The sequence below is a fragment of the Lontra canadensis genome, unplaced genomic scaffold, assembly GCF_010015895.1.
Source record: "Lontra canadensis isolate GAN:19392208 unplaced genomic scaffold, GSC_riverotter_1.0 scaffold84, whole genome shotgun sequence".
In the NCBI taxonomy this organism is placed as follows: domain Eukaryota; kingdom Metazoa; phylum Chordata; class Mammalia; order Carnivora; family Mustelidae; genus Lontra; species Lontra canadensis.
Genome location: NW_022631078.1, coordinates 2,673,236 through 2,690,803, shown reverse-complemented (window position 1 = coordinate 2,690,803; position 17,568 = coordinate 2,673,236). Strand labels below are relative to the sequence as shown.

At 61.5% G+C, this 17,568-nt stretch overlaps 1 protein-coding gene across 2 annotated transcripts in view; it reads left to right on the top strand.

Annotated features, from left to right (window-relative positions):
• TBC1D22A (TBC1 domain family member 22A) overlaps positions 1-14,137 on the top strand; it is a 289,882-nt gene extending 275,745 nt beyond the window's left edge. For both annotated transcript variants that reach the window (XM_032882758.1, XM_032882759.1), the window contains exon 13: positions 13,611-14,137. In XM_032882758.1, coding sequence (XP_032738649.1) covers positions 13,611-13,739 — 129 coding nt within the window. In that variant the 3' untranslated portion in view covers positions 13,740-14,137. The remainder of the gene's footprint in view (positions 1-13,610) is intronic.
• The last annotated feature ends 3,431 nt before the right edge of the window (positions 14,138-17,568 follow it).

The following is a 17,568-nucleotide window of genomic DNA, read 5'->3' as shown; positions in this document are numbered from 1 at the left end:
TTAGAGACAGAAAGTTCTGGAAGGGTTTTTACCAAGCATGCCCCTCTCCCCACTTCCTCCCGGATCAAGAGGCGGCCACTCTCGGCCTTTTAAGTTGTGCTGTCTTTGTGTTTATCTCTGCCACCGTAAGGAGCTGTTCCTTGGTTTTTCTGCTTTCACGACTTTCTGCAGCAGGAAGACTTGCCTTCTTCCCGTCCACTGGCCGCCCGGCTCCTTGGCGCCTCTCCTCCTCGAGGCCGTGCTGGACACACACACGGACACACACACACAGACACACATGACCCCGTGGGACCCCTTTCCCCCACTGGGGCCCTGGCCAGACGCTGGGTGGGGCTGCTCCTCGTGGCCGTGCCACCGTCCCTCGTGCGGGGTCCCCTAGTTCTGCCCTGCCCCCGATCTGTCAGCCTCACCGTTCGCAGCTGTCCTGGTTCCCGCGAACCGTCCCCGGACTCGTCCCAGCAGCTCCTGAGACGTGCCGTGTCCCGGGAGGTCGATGGCAGGTGTTCTGCACCCCATTATCCTTGGGACCAGGGCCCCTGTGCTTCGGGAGAGCCCCCTTCCCTCAGGGCCTGGCACTCCTGGTGCTGCTTGGTCTCCTGCTTTAGCAGAGCTGGGCCTCTGGGCCCCCCAATCAGGGCCACAGCCAGGGAGGCCCAAGAGGAGCACGTCACGTGTGTACTTGGGCAGAGCGTGGAGCGGTGGTCGGCCTCTGCGGCCCCCGCTTTCTCTCCGTTAGCCCCGTGCCGCCGCCCCGATGCCAGCTGTGTCTGTGGGCTCCGGCGCTTCACCTGCCCCCTTTCTGCCAGCCCCTCTGCCACTCTCTGTCCTCCCCGCCCCCCAGCTTAGGCGTCTGGAGACATTCAGGTCGTTGTCTAGCCGGAGCAGCCAGTGAGCCCATGTGCGCTGGAAGGCTCCAGCTTTTCCCCTGAGAAAACTGCCGTACGTTATGAATGGCTGCTGCATTTCGCCCTGGGGTGCCTGTGGGAAGGGGGGCTTCGGTTCGGCCCACATTTCTGATCCGTCCGAGTTTGATCTGTTTTGTTTGCATCTGCTCCATCGTGCAGAGAATCTGAACAAACTAGAACCTTTGAAAGCCCAGGACCCTGGCCGTCAGCCCCAGAAGTCCTGGCCCGGGGGCTGTGGGGGCCCCCAGGGACACAGAGGCTCTCCCCACGTGGAGGCGTGGCGTCTGCTCGCCTCCCTCTGGCTCTGATATTCTGACCCCACTTACCTGCTCGTGCTGAAGATCTTGCCGTACCCTCATACTCCCGCAGGGGAGTGTCCTGACGGGCACAGTCGTGCGGCCTCCTGGGCTCCCTGTCCACCTGCCGTGCCCGTTGCAGCACCTGCTGGAGCCCGGCTGGTGAGACTGGATCCCCCCGCCCCCAGCCGGTCAGGCTTCAAGGTTCCACTGCCCTGCTGAGCTGGACTGTCACGCCCCGGGGTCCGTGCAGCAGCCGCAGCTCCCCCTGACTCCAGGAAGCTGGCACGACCCAGCTCCGCTGTCGGGCCTTCCACGACCCGGCCAGGACATGGCGCCCTCCTGGCTCCAGTCTCTGCTCTCCCCCACCCCCCAGCCGAGTGGCCTGCGTTTCTCTGCACCTGGCTGTGCACCTCATCTCCTTGGGAGGCCTGCCTGGAGTGCTGGCTGTCCTCGTCCCCAGCAGCTTAGTGCTGCCTGCTGGGAGAGGGTCGCTCCCGTCCTTGATGGGCTCGTCGGGGGTCCGGGCTGTCACCGCCCAGCCACGTGGGACGAGTCAGGGATGCATTTGTGGAAATGCCACGTTACCTAAGTGACTCATGTCAGGATAAGCAAATGGTTGTGTTTCTGTTGGAATCAAGCCCTTGACCTCCCTGGGATGGACGCTGAGTTCACCTCGAGATCTGGCCTCATTCAGGGCCTGGTATGTGAGCGTGGGGCCTGGGGGCCACTGTGTCTCAGGGAGCCATGTGTGCTCTGTGGGACTTGAGAGAATTGGGCTCTGGAAAGTGACCTTAGCAAGTGTTCAGGTGGTGACGTAGCAAATAGCGTCCTGTCCATTCCGCTAGCCATGCAGCCTCACGGTTTCCAGATCTGCTGGTCCTTGAGCACAGACTGGGTTAGACTCCATCACTCCATGGCAGAGCCCAGGGGCGCACAGGATGTCTTGAAAGCCAAGATGCTTTTCACCAGGGCCCTGGCAGCTAATCTCAAAGCAAAATCACAGAAATCCTTCCATGTTTTCCTTTAAAATGGTGCTTGATGTGACTTATGGCTGCGCGTTGGTCTGCTTCTGAGGGGCGGAGCCTCCGCAGGTCCCTGGGATTCGTCCTGGGCCACCGTCCCAGTACCCCCAGCCTATGTGTGGGACAACAGGGGCCGGCCACCCGCAGTCCAGCTTTCAGTGTTTGCCAGAGGATGCCCCTGAAGTTCCGGGGGTCCGGCTGTGCCGCGGTGGGGAGATGCTGCGCAGCACCTGGCCCTGCGGGCTGCTCCCAGGACACTCCATCTCTATCTGTAGTCGGGCTGTGCAGGCTGCCCTGGGCCCCGCCTGGCATCCCCTCCTGCTACAGGCAGGAAAGCCGAGAGCAGCGAACCTTCGTACCCACCCTTGTAAGCCCCTGGTGCTCTTGCTGGCGGGAAACAGCTCAGGCCGGCTGCAGGGGACACATCCCCCGTGCCCTGTCGTAAATCCCTGGGTCGTCAAGCCGACCTGGGATGTGGCTGTGTCCCCTCCTCCCCCTTTCACAAAGGAAGGATCTCCTGTCTAGAGGAGGGTCTCATCTCAGCCCCAGGTCTCAATCCCCCTCCTTTGAGCCTGGGTCGTGTGCCTGTGCCCAGCCCAGCCATCTGGCCCGAGCCGCTGTGAGACTGGCTGCCTCCAGGTGGGCAGAGGACAGCCGACGTCCCATCGCGGGTTTTGCCGATGACTCTCTGCTCCATTCTGCCTGTGAATTAGTTTTGCCATTAAGGAAAAAATTACACCCACCATTCAAATCATTAATTGAAAGGCCCTTATTATCTCATTAATGGTGTTTGATATCTGAGGCAGATAAACTTGGAGAAGCTCATCTGTTCAGCCCCTGAAGAAATGTAATTACATCTTGGGCCTTATTGAAATGTCTCACTCTCAGCTGTCACGCGCTGCCTGCTGCGCCGCGCGCCCACGGACCCTCATCAGATCTGGTGCAGAAATACGGTGGTGCCGGCCGGGAGTGGGCCGCCCGTGGGCAGTGCGGGAGGCCAGCCGTCTCAGGAAGGCATGCCCGGCTGCCGTGCTGGCTCTGGGCAGCCCCCTGACTTCCCGCGTTCCTTGGGGGCCCTCCTCCTATGGGCGGCCTCGCTCAGAATTAGCCCTGGTGGCGTGGCAGAGAGGCTGAGAAAAGGGACGGACTCGGCTGCAAGGCTGGACGGGGAATCAAGAGAGAGCTGTGTCCCCGAGGCTGTGTCCTCTCGCCAAACCTGAGCTTTGCTGGTTGCTTGCCAAGCTCCTGGACCTTCTTTGTGGAAAGCCCCTCCTGCCCCACGGCAGTTTTGTCCACTCCCTGTGTTTTCTGTGCCTGTGTAGCCAGGGCCTGAGTGTCTGATGTGGCCGTTGTGCACCCCCGAGCCTCCCGGGCTCTCTGCTGGTGAGGGTCTCAGGCATGAAGGGGAGCCGCGGTCTGTTCCTCGCCAGGCCTGTGCTCCGCCAGCACCGTCTGCACCGGAAGAGACTGGCCAGGAAGACCCGCTTGGGGGGCAGGCTGGCCCCTGGGACTGTGCAGTGGAGAAGGATGGAGAGGGTGACTTTGAGGTTCTAAGATCCCCACTTGCAGTGGGAGTGAAGCCCCTCGGAGTGAAAGGACCATGAGGGCGGGTGGCAGCTGGGTCCGTTAGGGCTGCGACTCACTCCAGTTTCGCACGGCCTCCTGCTGCCTGTGTGCCCCCGCCGGCTCCCCTCTGCGGTCTGCAGCGCCTGCTCGACCCCCGCTCGACCCCCGCTCAGGGTCCTTCCCAGGGACGGCCCGTTTCAGTTGGCAGGGGGCCTCTAGGGGTCAGGCTGTAATGTGCCTCCTTGAACCCGGAGCCTGGGGCCACAGGCACAGAAGGCCCAGGCCGCTCAGCACTCCTGGGCTGGACCCTCCCAGCCACCACCCCGTATGAGACCCTGAGTGGTCACTCAGCTTCTCCCGGTGTGACTGGCACTGGCGAGTTGCTCAGATAGCGTCAGCGAGCGGGAATCCTGCAGGGGGCCCATACACCTTGGCCCTCGCTCTGTCGTCCAGACAAAGTGACAACGACAGCGTGCTAGCCCCTTCCCACCAGAGCCCCCGACCCAGACCCCCCCATCAGGGAGTCCCAGGGGCCCAGTGTCACCACAGGTCCCTTGTCAGAGCTTCCTGTGCCCCTGTAGGTTCTAGCATGAGGCACACATGTTTGGCTGTGGGGTCCTGGCTGAGGCCTCACCCCGTCTGCTGGCGTGGAAGGTCTGCTGAGGGGACACGGAGGGAGATGAGTGGACGAGCGGGAGGAGAGGGCGGGCTGCCTCACAACCCACGTCCAGTCCAGAGAGCCCTCGGACTGCATGGCAAGTTCATTCTCTTACCCTAATTAGTTTGAGGATTTTCAGGGCAAACAGGATAGGATTTCTCAATTCAGTTTTAGGGTGTTTGTTTTTTGTGCTAAAGCACACGGAAGTTGCATCGATCTTTAATTCCTCATGCAAAGAGGAAGTATTTGCTCGTAGCTTATTTCATGTGTCTGATTCTCATCTGGGCTGGCGGTGGTAGTGGTGTCCAGCCAGAATCTGGAACGCTGGGGACGCCCAGTGTGGACAGGCTGCTGCTGAGCCCCGGGGCCTGTGGTCACCGTGCTGGCCCTCGAGGCCAGAGGTGGGACTCTTGCTGGCCCTTTTGAGGGAGCTGAGGGCCCCATCTTTCCTTCTGCACTGGGGCAGCCATTCCCAGGGCTCCATCTGACCTCGGGGAGGCTGGGGTGCCTCTGCCACAAGCCCCACACTCTGCACCCTCCGTGAACCTCACGGCTGAGACCAGATTGCTTCCTGAGTGGGGCTCAGTGTGTCCACCCGTCGGAGGGTCCCAGCCCCCTCTCAGGGTGAATGCCGGGAGGGGGGCGCTCTGCAGAGTGAGTCATCAGTGTCATGGCTGCATAATAGGATTCCTAATCCCCCCATAGCTCGGAGGCTCTGGGTCCCCAGGGACACGGGAGTGAAGGCACCGTGCAGGCGGAGTGTGTCGGGGTCACTCCTGGCCCCTCATTGAGAAAGAATGGCCTGGAGTTACAGCTTACGGAAGCGGCTGTGACGGTGTCTGGCCCGTCTTGCTGTGCGCGGTGTGTGTTCTGACTTAGGGCTCAGGCTGTTGTCCCTGGATGTGCTCCCCTTGGGGATGGGTCATGCAGCTGGGCAGTGTGTGTCTGCCCGGCCCGCTGTCCTTCTGGGGAGACTTTGTCTTCTCCCGTTGACCTGGTTGGTATGTCCGTAGAGCGCCTCCCCGGGGGGCCTTCAGGGTTGTAGGGGACAGTTCTGTCCCTCCAGCTGCCTTGTTTGACAAAAACCTGGGACACACACAGGGCTGGCTCAGTCTGCCTGTCCCAGCTGGTGGCCCTGCCTGGATTTGGGCCCTGTGACTTAGCCAAGGCTGGGTTGGCCCTGGGTGCACATGGCTCCTGGCTTGTGAGCTGCCCTGCAGGGGTCCAGCTCCTGCATTTCCTCCCAGCGGGGTCACTGCCCTCTGGGCCTCTGCAGGCAGCCTCAGCACCCGTGCTCCCACAGTGCTCCCGTGGGAGGCTTCAGAGAGTGAAGCCACCTTGCCTGGGACTCTCAGGGTGGGGAGCCTGCCCCACGGCCGCAGGATGCCCTCGCCAGTGCTCCGGCTATCTTCCCAGCACAGGGCCCGGCGCTCGCCGCGAGGTGCCCACGGTGGGGCTGCCTCCACCCGGGTGCACATTGGTGTTCAGGTGTTGCCACGGGAGAAGCTCCGCTCCCAGTGCCATGTTTTATGTCTCCAAGTAATCCCTTTGTAATAAACTTAATTCCTGCCCAAACGTGCATACCAGCCTGTGCACCTGTCACAAAGTCAAGTAAAGTGACATCTCGGGTTACATTATCACTCTTGATTAGTCTTACTCCTAAATACCAGCCTGTGATCCGCCGGCACTCCCTGCCACGTTAATATCTTCTTACAGTCGTTATCGGATGACACCGCTATCACTCCGGAGGTGGGTGTCTGGGAGCAGCAGTGACACCCCAGAGGAAGCCCAGCAGTTTTGACACCGGCTGTCCTCCTTGGAGCGGCGGACATCATTCTGAGCAGAAACTGAGCTGTGCATATGTAGAGATGAACTGAAAAAACCAAACTGCTCAGGCTCCAAGTGGTGTGTGCCGAGTCGTCTCCTTCTCCAAGGCCCTGCTTCCCAGTTGGCGCCACTTGTTTTCAGACGGGTCCCTCCATCATGGCAAGTGTTGCCGAGCGGGGCTACTGCGGGAAGTGGCCGGTGTACCTGGGAGCTGCCCTTGCTTGGCAGCCGGCCAGGCCTGGAGGGGAGGGTGCTCCTGCCTGGCTCTCCCTCCCTGCAGCCCCAGCAGCCCCCAGGGCGCACTGCTGGGGGTCTCTGTGGCAGCTCTGGCCCACGCCCGGTGGCAGGCCAGTGGCCATTCGCTTCTCTGCGCTGAGGCGCCTTGTCAATGCTGTGAAAACGCAACCTCCCTGGAAAATGTGCCCCTTGCAGTTGCCAGCCCAGGGGCAGCCTGAACAGGTGCTGATCTGGAGGGGCCTGGGGCTCAGACTCCAGCACTGTGCTGGTAGGGCTGGCCCCGTCATTCCGTAGCCTGCACCGTGATCAGACTGCCTTGTTGCCCCTGTCGTGGTCTCCAGAGGGAGGGGCTCACTGTAGGCCTCCTAGGAGCTGTCCCCCTAGGTCCTATCCCCCCACTTTGGCTGGCTTCTGTGGGGCTCACGTGCCCTTCGCAGGCACACTTTCAGTCCTCGAAATAGCCCTAGCAGAGGGCTGTTGTCCCCAGATCTGGAGTTCAAAGAGATTACCCTGGCGAGGGTCACACAGCTGATCCTGACCCTGGGGCAGTCCCGCTCCACACCTGGGTCCTCCTGCCCTCCGCCACTGCCTCAGGAAGCCCCTCCCGACCTCCCCAGTGAGAAGTGAGCCCCAGGATCCTGCAAGAAGAAAAGGAACTAGAGGAGATTTTACCAAATGTCTATGTCAAGGGGCTTGGTCTTGTTGCTTGTGTCTAAGGGGTTTCTTTGAAAAGTTGGGTAGTTTGTGGTGTTTCCTGAAGGAGGGAGGATGGAAGAAAATGATCGGGCCAGTGCCTTAAAGACAACGGTTTTGTGTGTCAGATTCCCTGTTCCCTGCAGAACTCCCTGAGTCGCACTGGTTGACGGTGTTACTCAGGAACGGTGGTTCCTGCCGTGCGATGTGCTCATTCTCACGGTGCTAACTGTACAGAAGCAGCAGAAGCTGCTTCTGCGCCAGGCCCTCCACTAGGCCCTGGGAGCGCAGCTGGGGTCTGTTGGCTGCTCGTGGAAGTAGCTCGCCTCCAGACTCTGGAGGGGGAAGGACAGAGCCATGGGGGCTCCTTTCAGGTCTGTCCCGGAGGTTTTGTTAATGTTTCCATCTGTCTACCTACCTGCCACCCACCGCCTGTCTGCGCATCTGTCCACCTGCTTACCCACCCCCGCACCCACCATCCATCCCTCCGTCTCCCCACCCACTCACTCATGGACCCATCACCCATCCACTCGTCTACCCGTCCGCCCATCCCTCCACTCATCCACCCATCCCTCCACTCATCCGCCCATCCGTTCACCTACCCATCCATCTGTCCGCCTGCCCATCCACATCCATGCACATACCCACCTGCGCATCTCTCCCTCCAACCAACCCATCCAAACACCCATCCACTTATTCCTCCCTCTGTCCATCCGCTCATCTGCCCGTCTCCCTCCCTCCCTCCCTCCCTCCATCCATCTATCCACTTCTGTATTCACCATCCACCTGTCCATCTGTCTGTCCGTCCGTCCACCCGCCCATGCAGAAGTTACATTTATTTGGACACACGCCCTGCTGCTCTCAGTTGAGCACTGTGATGTTTGAGTCCCCTGGGGCCTAGGCTGTCTAGGATCTCAGGTGATAAGGGCTGTGGTTGGACCTTGCATAGATCTGGATGGTCGCTGCCCTGTGGAGATGTTGTAGGATCCACACAGCTCCCCAGCAGGATGTGCTGGGGAAACAGAGTGCTCTGACCTAAGCCTTGGCCTCCAGGGTGACCTCTTTTCCTGGAAACCCTGGCTCTGCCTTCCCAGGGAGGGACACTATGCAGGGGGCCATGACCAGGAGCCACCTCTGTCCTTACTCCCACCCACCCTACCTGGCCGGCTTGAGCCGGGCAGTGTCCCCTCTGTCACTGAGGAGCTCAGTGGAGCCCGTGGGGAGTGGGGAGAATCTGTGCTGTGAACACGTCCGTGCATTGATGAAGACGCCCTTGAAGCCCGTGGATTGCAGATGTGGAACACTTGGCAGTGACCCGTGAGCATTCGTGACACCTTCCTGGAAAGGTCAGTGTCGTAGCAGCAGACAGCGGGAAGCCAGTGTTCCTCGAATCCGGAGGCAAGAGCCCGGCCTGTGTCCACTTAGTTCTGAACTGCTTCCAGGAATAAGCTCACATTTTAAATATCGCCATCGGCTTCAATGGATGCCACCATACCCGGGACGCTGGGGACGCTGTAACCACTGCACAGAATGCAAGGGGTTTGAGTAACAAACTCATCTCTGCGAGCTGGCGGTTCGTAAACCCCCGCCTGGAGCCGCTTGCAGGCCGACCTCCGTGCTCGGTGCCCCGCGGAGGGGCAGGTGCTGGCAGCTTCTGCCCCAGGCGGTCCTGCCCTTCCCGCTGCCCGTGGGAGCCTTCTGGGACGTTCTTGCTGCCAGAGGGCCCCGAGGAGGGAGGCCCAGGTGCGCGCCGTCTGCCGGCCCGGTGCCCGGCGGGACGCGGGGCTCTTCGTGCTCCGTAGAGCAGTGCCCTCTGACGCACTCTAAGCCCCGCCGCGGGGGAGACCATGAACGTTCTGGCCGCCTCTCGAAGTGGAATAGAGCCGGGGGAAATAATGCATTTTGTATTGAGCCCAGAAATCCAAAATTCAGTCTTCCAACCTGTAATCCACATAAAAGCCGTGAAGACGCACTCCACAGTGCTTTGTGCAGGCTTGCCGGACGTCCGGGGTGCACCCTCCCTGGCACGCACCCCGCAGGGCTCTGCGGTGGCCAGGCAGACGGGAGGCCTGGCTGTGACTCTGCTCAGGACCACACGTCATCCGCGTTGTGGTCAGTGACGTGTCACCCGATACCCACCTCCGCTCACACGGGGCGCAGGTGCGCCTGCAGGCCGGGCCCCTGGGGCAGAGCTGCTGGCTGCTGCTGCGTTGTGCCGGTGGCTCGGTGTGTGCGGTCACCGGCCGATGGCTGGACGTATGTGTGGGGTCGGGAGCGTTTGCCCTTCCTGGGTTCTCGCCCGTGCCTTTCTCTCCCGTTCACTCCGCCACTGGTGCTGGCCATGCCACAGCCTTTCTTCCGCAGACAGACCTACTTCCCGTTGCCCAGGGGAGCGCCGGTCACCTTCCCTGGGACGTAGGTGTGTTCCTGGGCCGGGGGCCCTGCACAGCGAGGGCGTGGGGGCTGTCGCCCAGTTAGGGGAGGCCGCACGGCCTGCAGAGATCCAGCGGTCAGCTCTGACCCTGGACGCAGCTGTGGGACGCCAGTCGGCAGTGGGTGGTCCTGGCACAGAGGCAGAATGATGGTCTTTCCTTCGATGCTCCTCGCAGCTCACACGCAGTCAGACCTTTGGGAGGATTTTGAGTTAAATACGGTTCATTTTGTGTCTGGCTTGAGAAGCTGAAGGTCGGAGCCAAAGAGACTGAAAAGCAGCGTTCTCCTGGGTTCGCCAGCCCTCATAGAAGGTGCTGCCTCGGTGCCACCCTGGGGGCTCGGGTGCTCTCTGGGGCACCCCGTCCAGGGCTGGGGGTTCTCACCCCAGTACCTGTGGCAGGCCGTCCTGCCCCCCTCCCCACTCCCGGGCGGATCGTCCACTGGAGCTCGATTTCTTACTGAACCCATCTCCTCAACTACCTGTTTCCCCCCAGATGCTCACTTTTTTATCAGAAACGCGCCGGCCGCTGCAACTGTTGCTTTGGCTACTCGCGGTAATTACGGTAGTAATGACTGAGTAGCCGTGACTAGGACAAGCAGCAATGGGGACGCCTAGCTTGTGTGTGGTGTGTGCTGGCCTCGTCACGGGCACTTGGCACCTGCTAGCAACACGGAGGGAGGGGCACTGCTGTCCCCAGTTACAGATGGGAAACTGAGGAATAGCGCCGGGAGGCTTGCCCAGGGTCCCAGGACCAGCTGAGGCATGACTGGGGTTTGAACCCTGGCGGTTTCGCAGCGTTTCAAGTGTGCACTTTCCGCTGACTCTCTGGGTTGCCAAGCGGACTCTTCCCTGACTGCCACCACGCGCTGGCCGTTTTGTTTCAGGGCTGTGGCGGTGCACGGGCCTGAGGACGTCACAGAGGAGAGCGATCACCCCGTGACAGAGGGCCGTGCGGTCGTGGTGGCGGTGTGGCCGGGGCTAGGACGGCTGCGCTGTGGCTCGCTGCCGCCCTCACTGTGCCTGCCCTCCCGGAAGCCTCTGCAAGGGGCCAACCAGACCAGCCGCTCTGGTGTCATGGAGCGCCCCCTTCGCGCTGTACGGGAGCCCAAGCATACCGCTGTGTCCCCACTCGTCCTTTGCGGCAGGTGTACACGCGCAGAGAGCATCCTGCTTTGTAGATGGCAGTGTCCTTCCTCTGACTGGAAAAATACAAGCTTTTGGTGGAAGGACCCAAAGTCAGAACATCATTTGAGCTTTAACACTGGAAGGTCCTCGTGGAACCCACCCAGAGGCAGGAGTAGGCAGCGGCAGATTTCCGTCTGGAAGGTGGCCCGCGCGGCGTGTCTGCGATGGTGAGCTGCTGACCTTCACGCCAGGCCCACGTCCGGGGCCTGCGACAATGCCCCTGCCCGCGCCGCTGCCGCGTGAGTGTGACTCCGCTGGGACCACCTGGCACTGGGGGGCCTCCCTGGGGGACGGCCCAGACAGAGGGAAGACCGCCTCTGACCCACACGCTCGGGATGGGCCGTCCATGTGCAGAGTCCCAGCTGCTCTTTCTACCGAGAGGCGGGACAGCGTGTCCGGGCCCATCCTGCGATGCTGGGCTGGATGCTGGTGCCAGCAGCTTTCTCGAGCTCCCCGGGAGGATCCTGACCCAGGGGCAGGGCTTAGAGCTGCAGACCTCCAGCCATCCGGGTGGGACGGTTCCACTGCTCATGGCCGTCATGACGGTGTCACCGTGGACAGCGCGTCGATGGGCCGACGGGGAGCGGAAGGTGCAGGAACCAGAATGTGCTCTCGCATAGCCCTGCTGACGCGCAGCAGGATGGGGAGAGCATCACTGGGACCCGACCCGTCTGACTGTGGACATCGGTGTCCTGGGCAGACCTTCCTCTCCTTTTTATGTCTGCCACTGGGCAGTGCTGCCTGTGGACCTGCTTCCCTCTAGGTTTGCGGGACTGGGCTGTTGACGGGCCCTGACTCGGCCTATCGGCCCCGCCACTGCTCCACAGGCCCACTGTCCCCAGGAGGGCCGAACCCCCTGCGATGTGACTGGTGGCAGCTTTATGAGCGATGGCCCTTTGCCCGAATGGTGCGGGCAGTGCCAGGCAGCCCGTGGCCAGTCGCCGGGCCGTGGTTCCCGCATCGGAGACACTCTGCCCCGTGCATAAATAAGAAAGGCCCTTTTGAAAGCGAAATCTGTATTTAAGGCCACGTTGGGCTGGTTCCTCGCCTCCCGTAAAGGTCACTCGGATAGATTTTTCCTTCTTTAGCATTGCAGACTGTGAAGCGCTGGGCATTTCTATTCTCCCTCCATCCAGGGAGCCTGGGGGACTAAATTAGATTCTGAAATTGAGTGCGTGTGCGGGGAGTCGGTGAGGTACCGTAATGGGAGGGCATTGCTTCTCACCTTGCAAGTAGCGAGGTCATGATAATATGAAGCGAAGTGGATTAAAAATAAAACCAAAGGTATTTATTTACGACCTGCTCAGAATTGGATTGGCGTCCGTGTAAGTTGCAGCTAATGGTGAAAGACAGCGGATTGACGTTGATCTGTCCCTGGGGACATTCTGCCAGAGAAATGTGCTCCACGAATTCAATTTAAAGGCCCCCAGAAAGTATCCAAAATGCAAAAGGAAATGGGGTTGAGGAGGGGATAAAGCAGCCGCGGTGAGCTGACCGCGGGGGACAGTCGTGGGGTGCGTCTCGCGGTGGGGGAGGGCTCTGCATGGCTCACAGACCCATGGCGCCGCGTCGCTCCACGCCAGGTTCTGGCCTTCCCTGGTGGGAACTGGGACCCCATTCTGCAGATGAGGAGCCTGAGGCCGCGAGGCAGTCAGTGGCTGGGCTGGCCTCACAGCCAGATGGCAGAGCAGCCAGGGTCTGGGTCCAGACCTGCTGTTGAGTCCGTGGCCTGAGTGCTCCCAGCGGCCGCTCTGTGGGATGGCGTGGCCACCCCCAACCTACAGATGCAGGGCGTGGGGCTAGCAGAGGGGTTTCTACTGAGGACTGGACTGGGATGTGAATGCATCATCCGTCCTGTCTAGCACCCCCTGATTGTGCACCCCATCCCGGCCTTGTGGGGAAAGGAGGCTCGGTGGACGGCACCCGGTTGAGTCTCCCAGAGCTGCCCCTTTCCAGGCAGCCAGGGTGCGGCAGCTCAAGTGAGATGCCCTGTCTGCCACCCGTCCTCTGCCAGTAGCCTCCGAGGGGCAGCACCAGCACCCTGAAACCCCAGCCACCCTTCCGGCTTCCTCAGATCTGGTTCTGGGGGGTGGGCAGGCTGGAGGGGAGGCTCCAGTGCTCCAGAACCAGGGCCGGCCGGGCTATCCACACAGTGTTGGCCCACTTCCTGAGAGGGAGTCTGGCCTCAGGCTTTGCCCTGACCTGTTGGCCCAGTCCCCCATTTCTCCTCTGAGAGCCCTAGCCCAGAAAGCCATCCTGGTCACATAGCCCTCCCCACTTCTGCCAAAACCCTCCAGGTGCTGGGACCTGTGCTCCCCGAGATCCACCCTGCCCTTAGGGGGGTTCCCGCTTGCTCTGGACGAGGGCCACAGTCCCTCAGAAAAGCTGGTCAGTGGGCAAGGCTATGGGTCTCATGCATCACTATGGCCCTGGTCATTTTGTCCTTTCTAGCACTTGCTTCAGTATCCTTCTCTCTGGTTTCTAAACTGTGAGCTCTCGACACGGGTCCTGTGTCCTGTGGGGGGTGAGCTCAGTGCCCAGCCTGGCGAGCCTGGGTGGGCTGGGTCAGCTGTGGGTCTCCAGCCTGGTTTTCCCTGGAAACCCTGAGTGTTGACTGAGGGAGAGTGGCAGGGGCTGCCTGGCATGTCCCCACCCACCCAGCACGTACCCACCGTGGGCAGAGCCCACTGCCAGCCAGTCCCCACCCAGGGGATCCCCTGATCTGCAGCCCCTGCCCCATAGCTGGTCACCTGCTCTGACCTGGGCTTGTCTCTCTCCCCCTAGGAGCTGCTGCTCTTCCTTCAGAACCTGCCCACGGCCCACTGGGGCGATGAAGACATCAGCCTGCTGCTGGCCGAGGCCTACCGCCTGAAGTTTGCCTTCGCGGACGCCCCCAATCACTACAAGAAGTGAGCCAGGGCCGGCGCAGCGGGCCGCACCCCGCCGGGGCCCGTAGGTCCGGGGCCAAGGACAGGTCTTGCTGGGCAGCCCTGCCCTCCAGGGAGCAGGACGGGACTGGGCGTCAGACGAGGGCCAGGGCCTGGCCGGGGTGGGGGGCTGCCACCTCTGTTTCCTGAGATACCAAAGAGAGCCAGGGAGGGTGTTGGCCCTTCAGGGGCCCTGCCCGGGAGCGTCCTTGCCAAATGCCCACCTCCTGGAGCCACCAGGGCACAGCAGCTGAGAGCCAGACCCTCTGGAGAGAGGCCTGCTGTCCGGTGCCAGGGCGGAAGGAGGTGGCCATCATCTCATACCTGCTTTGAAATGCAAAAATCCTATTCTATTGAGTGAAAGAAAATAAAACATAGACGAGATAAGAAGTGAACTGTTGCCCTCACCTGTGAAGTCTGTGTCCCCACGGGGCTTCTTGAAGTTGGCTTTATTCCTGTAATCGTACGTCCCTCGGGCTTTAGCGTGTCCCTGCTCTCTTGCTCGAGACTGAACGGGGGACCACGCTGTGTGCCGGCTGAGTGGCCGTGCGGCTCTGGCTCCAGCAGGCTGGGAGCAGGGTGAGGAGCCGAGCAACGGGCCTGCTCCACATCTCCAACCTCTTGGAAGAGAGCATTTCGGGGCCGTGTGCTGTACTGCTGGGGTTGTGGCGCTCAGGGCCCTGCAGCCCTGGGGATGTGCCACACAGGCTGCTGCTGAGGACGGAGCTCCTTGCGCTGGGCCGTCAGGACCCGTGGGTTCAGCGTCTGTGATCAGAGTCCTTGAAGCTCGCTCCGCGGCCTCCTTGCCGCCTCTCAGATCTCCGGGGGTTACTTGCTCAGCTGATGGCTTCCCGTGGTCTGGGGTCACTGGGCTCAGAGCCCTAGTGCAGACGGTCCCGGACTGGCCTGCCTGGGGCTCCGCCGGGGCCACACAGGCTTCCCACATGTCCCCGACCCATGCGGAGGCACACCTGTCCCGGGCGTGTGGTTGGCGGGGACGTGGCCACCCTGTGGCTCCGCCGGCTCACACGGACCCTTGAGCCAGGACAGGCTCCCTTCCTCAGCTCTGCCTCCTGCTCCCGGACCTGCGTATCTGGAGGCACCTCCTCCCCTCCGTGGGCCCTCACTGGAGCCGCCTCAGTGCCCCCGCCTCTGCCCGCTGGGCATGAGGACGCTGCAAGAAGCCCGCGAGCCGGGGGGCAGGAGTACCTACACACGTGAGGTGTGTGTGTCCTTTCATCTTGTTAAAAAGATTCTCGGGTCATTACGTGTGACGTGGAAATCAGCGCAGAGCACTGTGCAAATGTGTGGTTTCCCCGATCAGCGGGGGTGGGGGGGCTCAAGCCAATGAGACAGAGCCGCCCAGTCCTGGAGTCGGGGCCCGTCTCCGACCGGGGCTTGGCAGCCCAGCAGCATCTTCTCCAGCCAGAGTGCCGGGTTCCCAGAGGACGGCCACGGCTGCGTGGGAAGCCCCGTCCCGCTTGGCCGCCGCCCCAGGAACCGCCGTCACAGCCCGGCTCACCCGCACGGCCAAGGCATGGGGCACACGGACATCCGCCTCTTGAGGCGGCGGCTTTTTGCAGTGGGAGGCTCTGCCAGGTTAGATGAAGCTCCCCGTGTGTCTTCCTGTGTCTGTGAACCTGAGACCGGCCCTCGGATCCCCTCGATCGGAACCGATGGAAGGGTGTTCTGTCTGGAAGGTGAGGAGTTGGATGCAGTGAACCCCCAGCCCTGGCCTGATCCGAGGACCCTCCTAAGGGAACAGGGCTGCCCTGGGCCAGGCGTCTTTGGTCCTTGGAGGCCAGGTCCTTGGAGGCCGGCTGAGAGTGGGGGCGCTGGGCTGAGTCCTGGCCCAGGAGGACCTTTTGGGGAGATGGAGGTGCAAGGCAGAGCAGGAGTCACACTCGGGCCAAACCCCAAACCCTGACTCTGCCCGGCTGGGGGTCGGATCCAGGCCAGCCCCATGTTTGACCATCTGCCAGGCCCGGGATGGGAAGGGCCTGTCACCACAGCCGGTCAAGTGCCTCCTGGGACCCAGGACACACCCATCCCTGCTTCTAGCCTCCTGGGGTCCGTGAGACAAGGCCCCTGCGAGCCCCTGGCCCCTCTGGCGCCCCACGCCTACACTTCCCCCCACCGTGGGGACTCCCCAGGGCAGCATGTCACTGTCTGCCATCTGGTGCTGTCCACTGCTGGGGTGGGGTGAGGCACTGTCCCCCTGGGTGGTAGGAGATGCCACAGGGTGGGAGTGCTCCCCTCACTTTCCCCCCGTGACTGAGCACCGTGCTGAGCCGGGCTGACTCCCAGGCCTTGTTGCCAGCTCGGGCTCGTGGTATGGGGAGGCACCGTCCCTCCTGTGCTCGGACAGCGGGGCAGCTGGCCTAGAGCTCAGAGCTGGTGACCACTGCCATTTGTAGCCATGGTTTGTTGGTGTTGGTGGCCTGGCGGTTGACTCCTCAGGCCCATGCTGGGGTCTCACAGCCCCCACAGGTGGCTCCAACCCAGAGGTCCTGAGATAAGCCCCTGAGCCCTTATCCCTGTGGCCCTCACCTGGCCAGGCTACCTGGAGCAGCCCTGCCTGTTGGCACTGCCGTCAAGTGGAGGGTGCCGGAGAGAAGTTCGAGGGGTGGCCGGGCCCCAGGCAGGTCCGATGTGCTGAGGGTGTGGAGTGATTCGGAAAGGACTAACTGGTGGGCAGGGCTTCTGCGCTGGTGTTACCTGTGGCTCTGAAACGGGGGAACTCTCTCCTCCCATCCCCACATTTCAACAGACAGATTCCATCGGGACCGCCGGTGAGTTCAGGGCGCCGTCTCCCTTGACGGTGGGCTGGTGGGCTGGTGGGCTGGTGGGCCTGCCGTCAGAGCTGCTTTTTGGTGAGGTCAAGATGTGGGCAGACACCGCTTCCAGGGTCAGGCGGCAGGGGCCCTCCCTGAGTCTCCCCGGTCCTGCCCCACCCCAGTGGACCATGTCCCCTTACCCCTTCCGTCTCGTGCTCTGCGAGCACCCGGGGATCGTGGCCACTCAGGGGCCTGCCCTGCTCAGCTGGAGGCTCGTCACCCTCGTTCTATAGCCCAACTGATCATCAGCACAGAACGGCCAGGAGCTGCTCGCAGCCCCCGTGTGACCCTGCGCCAAGGATCTAACCCCCGAGCCCATTTCATTAACAATTTGAGGCAGATTATTCATTTGGGAAAAAAGAAATAGACATATCCAACTGCTTTCCTGATGATGGCTTTAAACGTAAAAATTAAAATTCCCCCAAATGCTCAAAATAGAAATAGGTATTTTTTAGAACAGGGAGTGGCAAAAGCCTTTTTGAGCATGATTCCAGTGACCAAATGACCTGGAGACAGTCTGATGGACCACGTACACCGTGGAGCAGCTGTGAGGACCCCAGCACCGGCTCCCGCACCCCCGCCCCCGGTGGGCAGAGGTGAGTGCCAGCCAGCCGAGCAAACGTATTCACAGCCTGAATGAAATACTTACGTTCCTGAAGACGTATAGAGTTCTTGGAACTAACTCTTGGAAATAGAAACGGGCACAGTACAGAAAGCAGGGAATTCTCAAAGGGGGTGCGGGGGTGGTCAGTAAGTCGCTCGCATCATTCACAGTCGGGCGGGAGGCCGGGCAGGAGCCGAGGGCGTCCAGCGGCGCCAGCTGCCTGCTCTCAGGCTGCATTCCTGGCCGTTCGATCCTTTACAGTGGAAAACCAGCATGCTCCCTCTCAGTCTTTACATTTTTCTCCGAAGATCTAGCAGTGGTTTTTGTGTATTTTTTTACTTTTAAACTGAAGTCTAATACTCACAGAGGAGGGC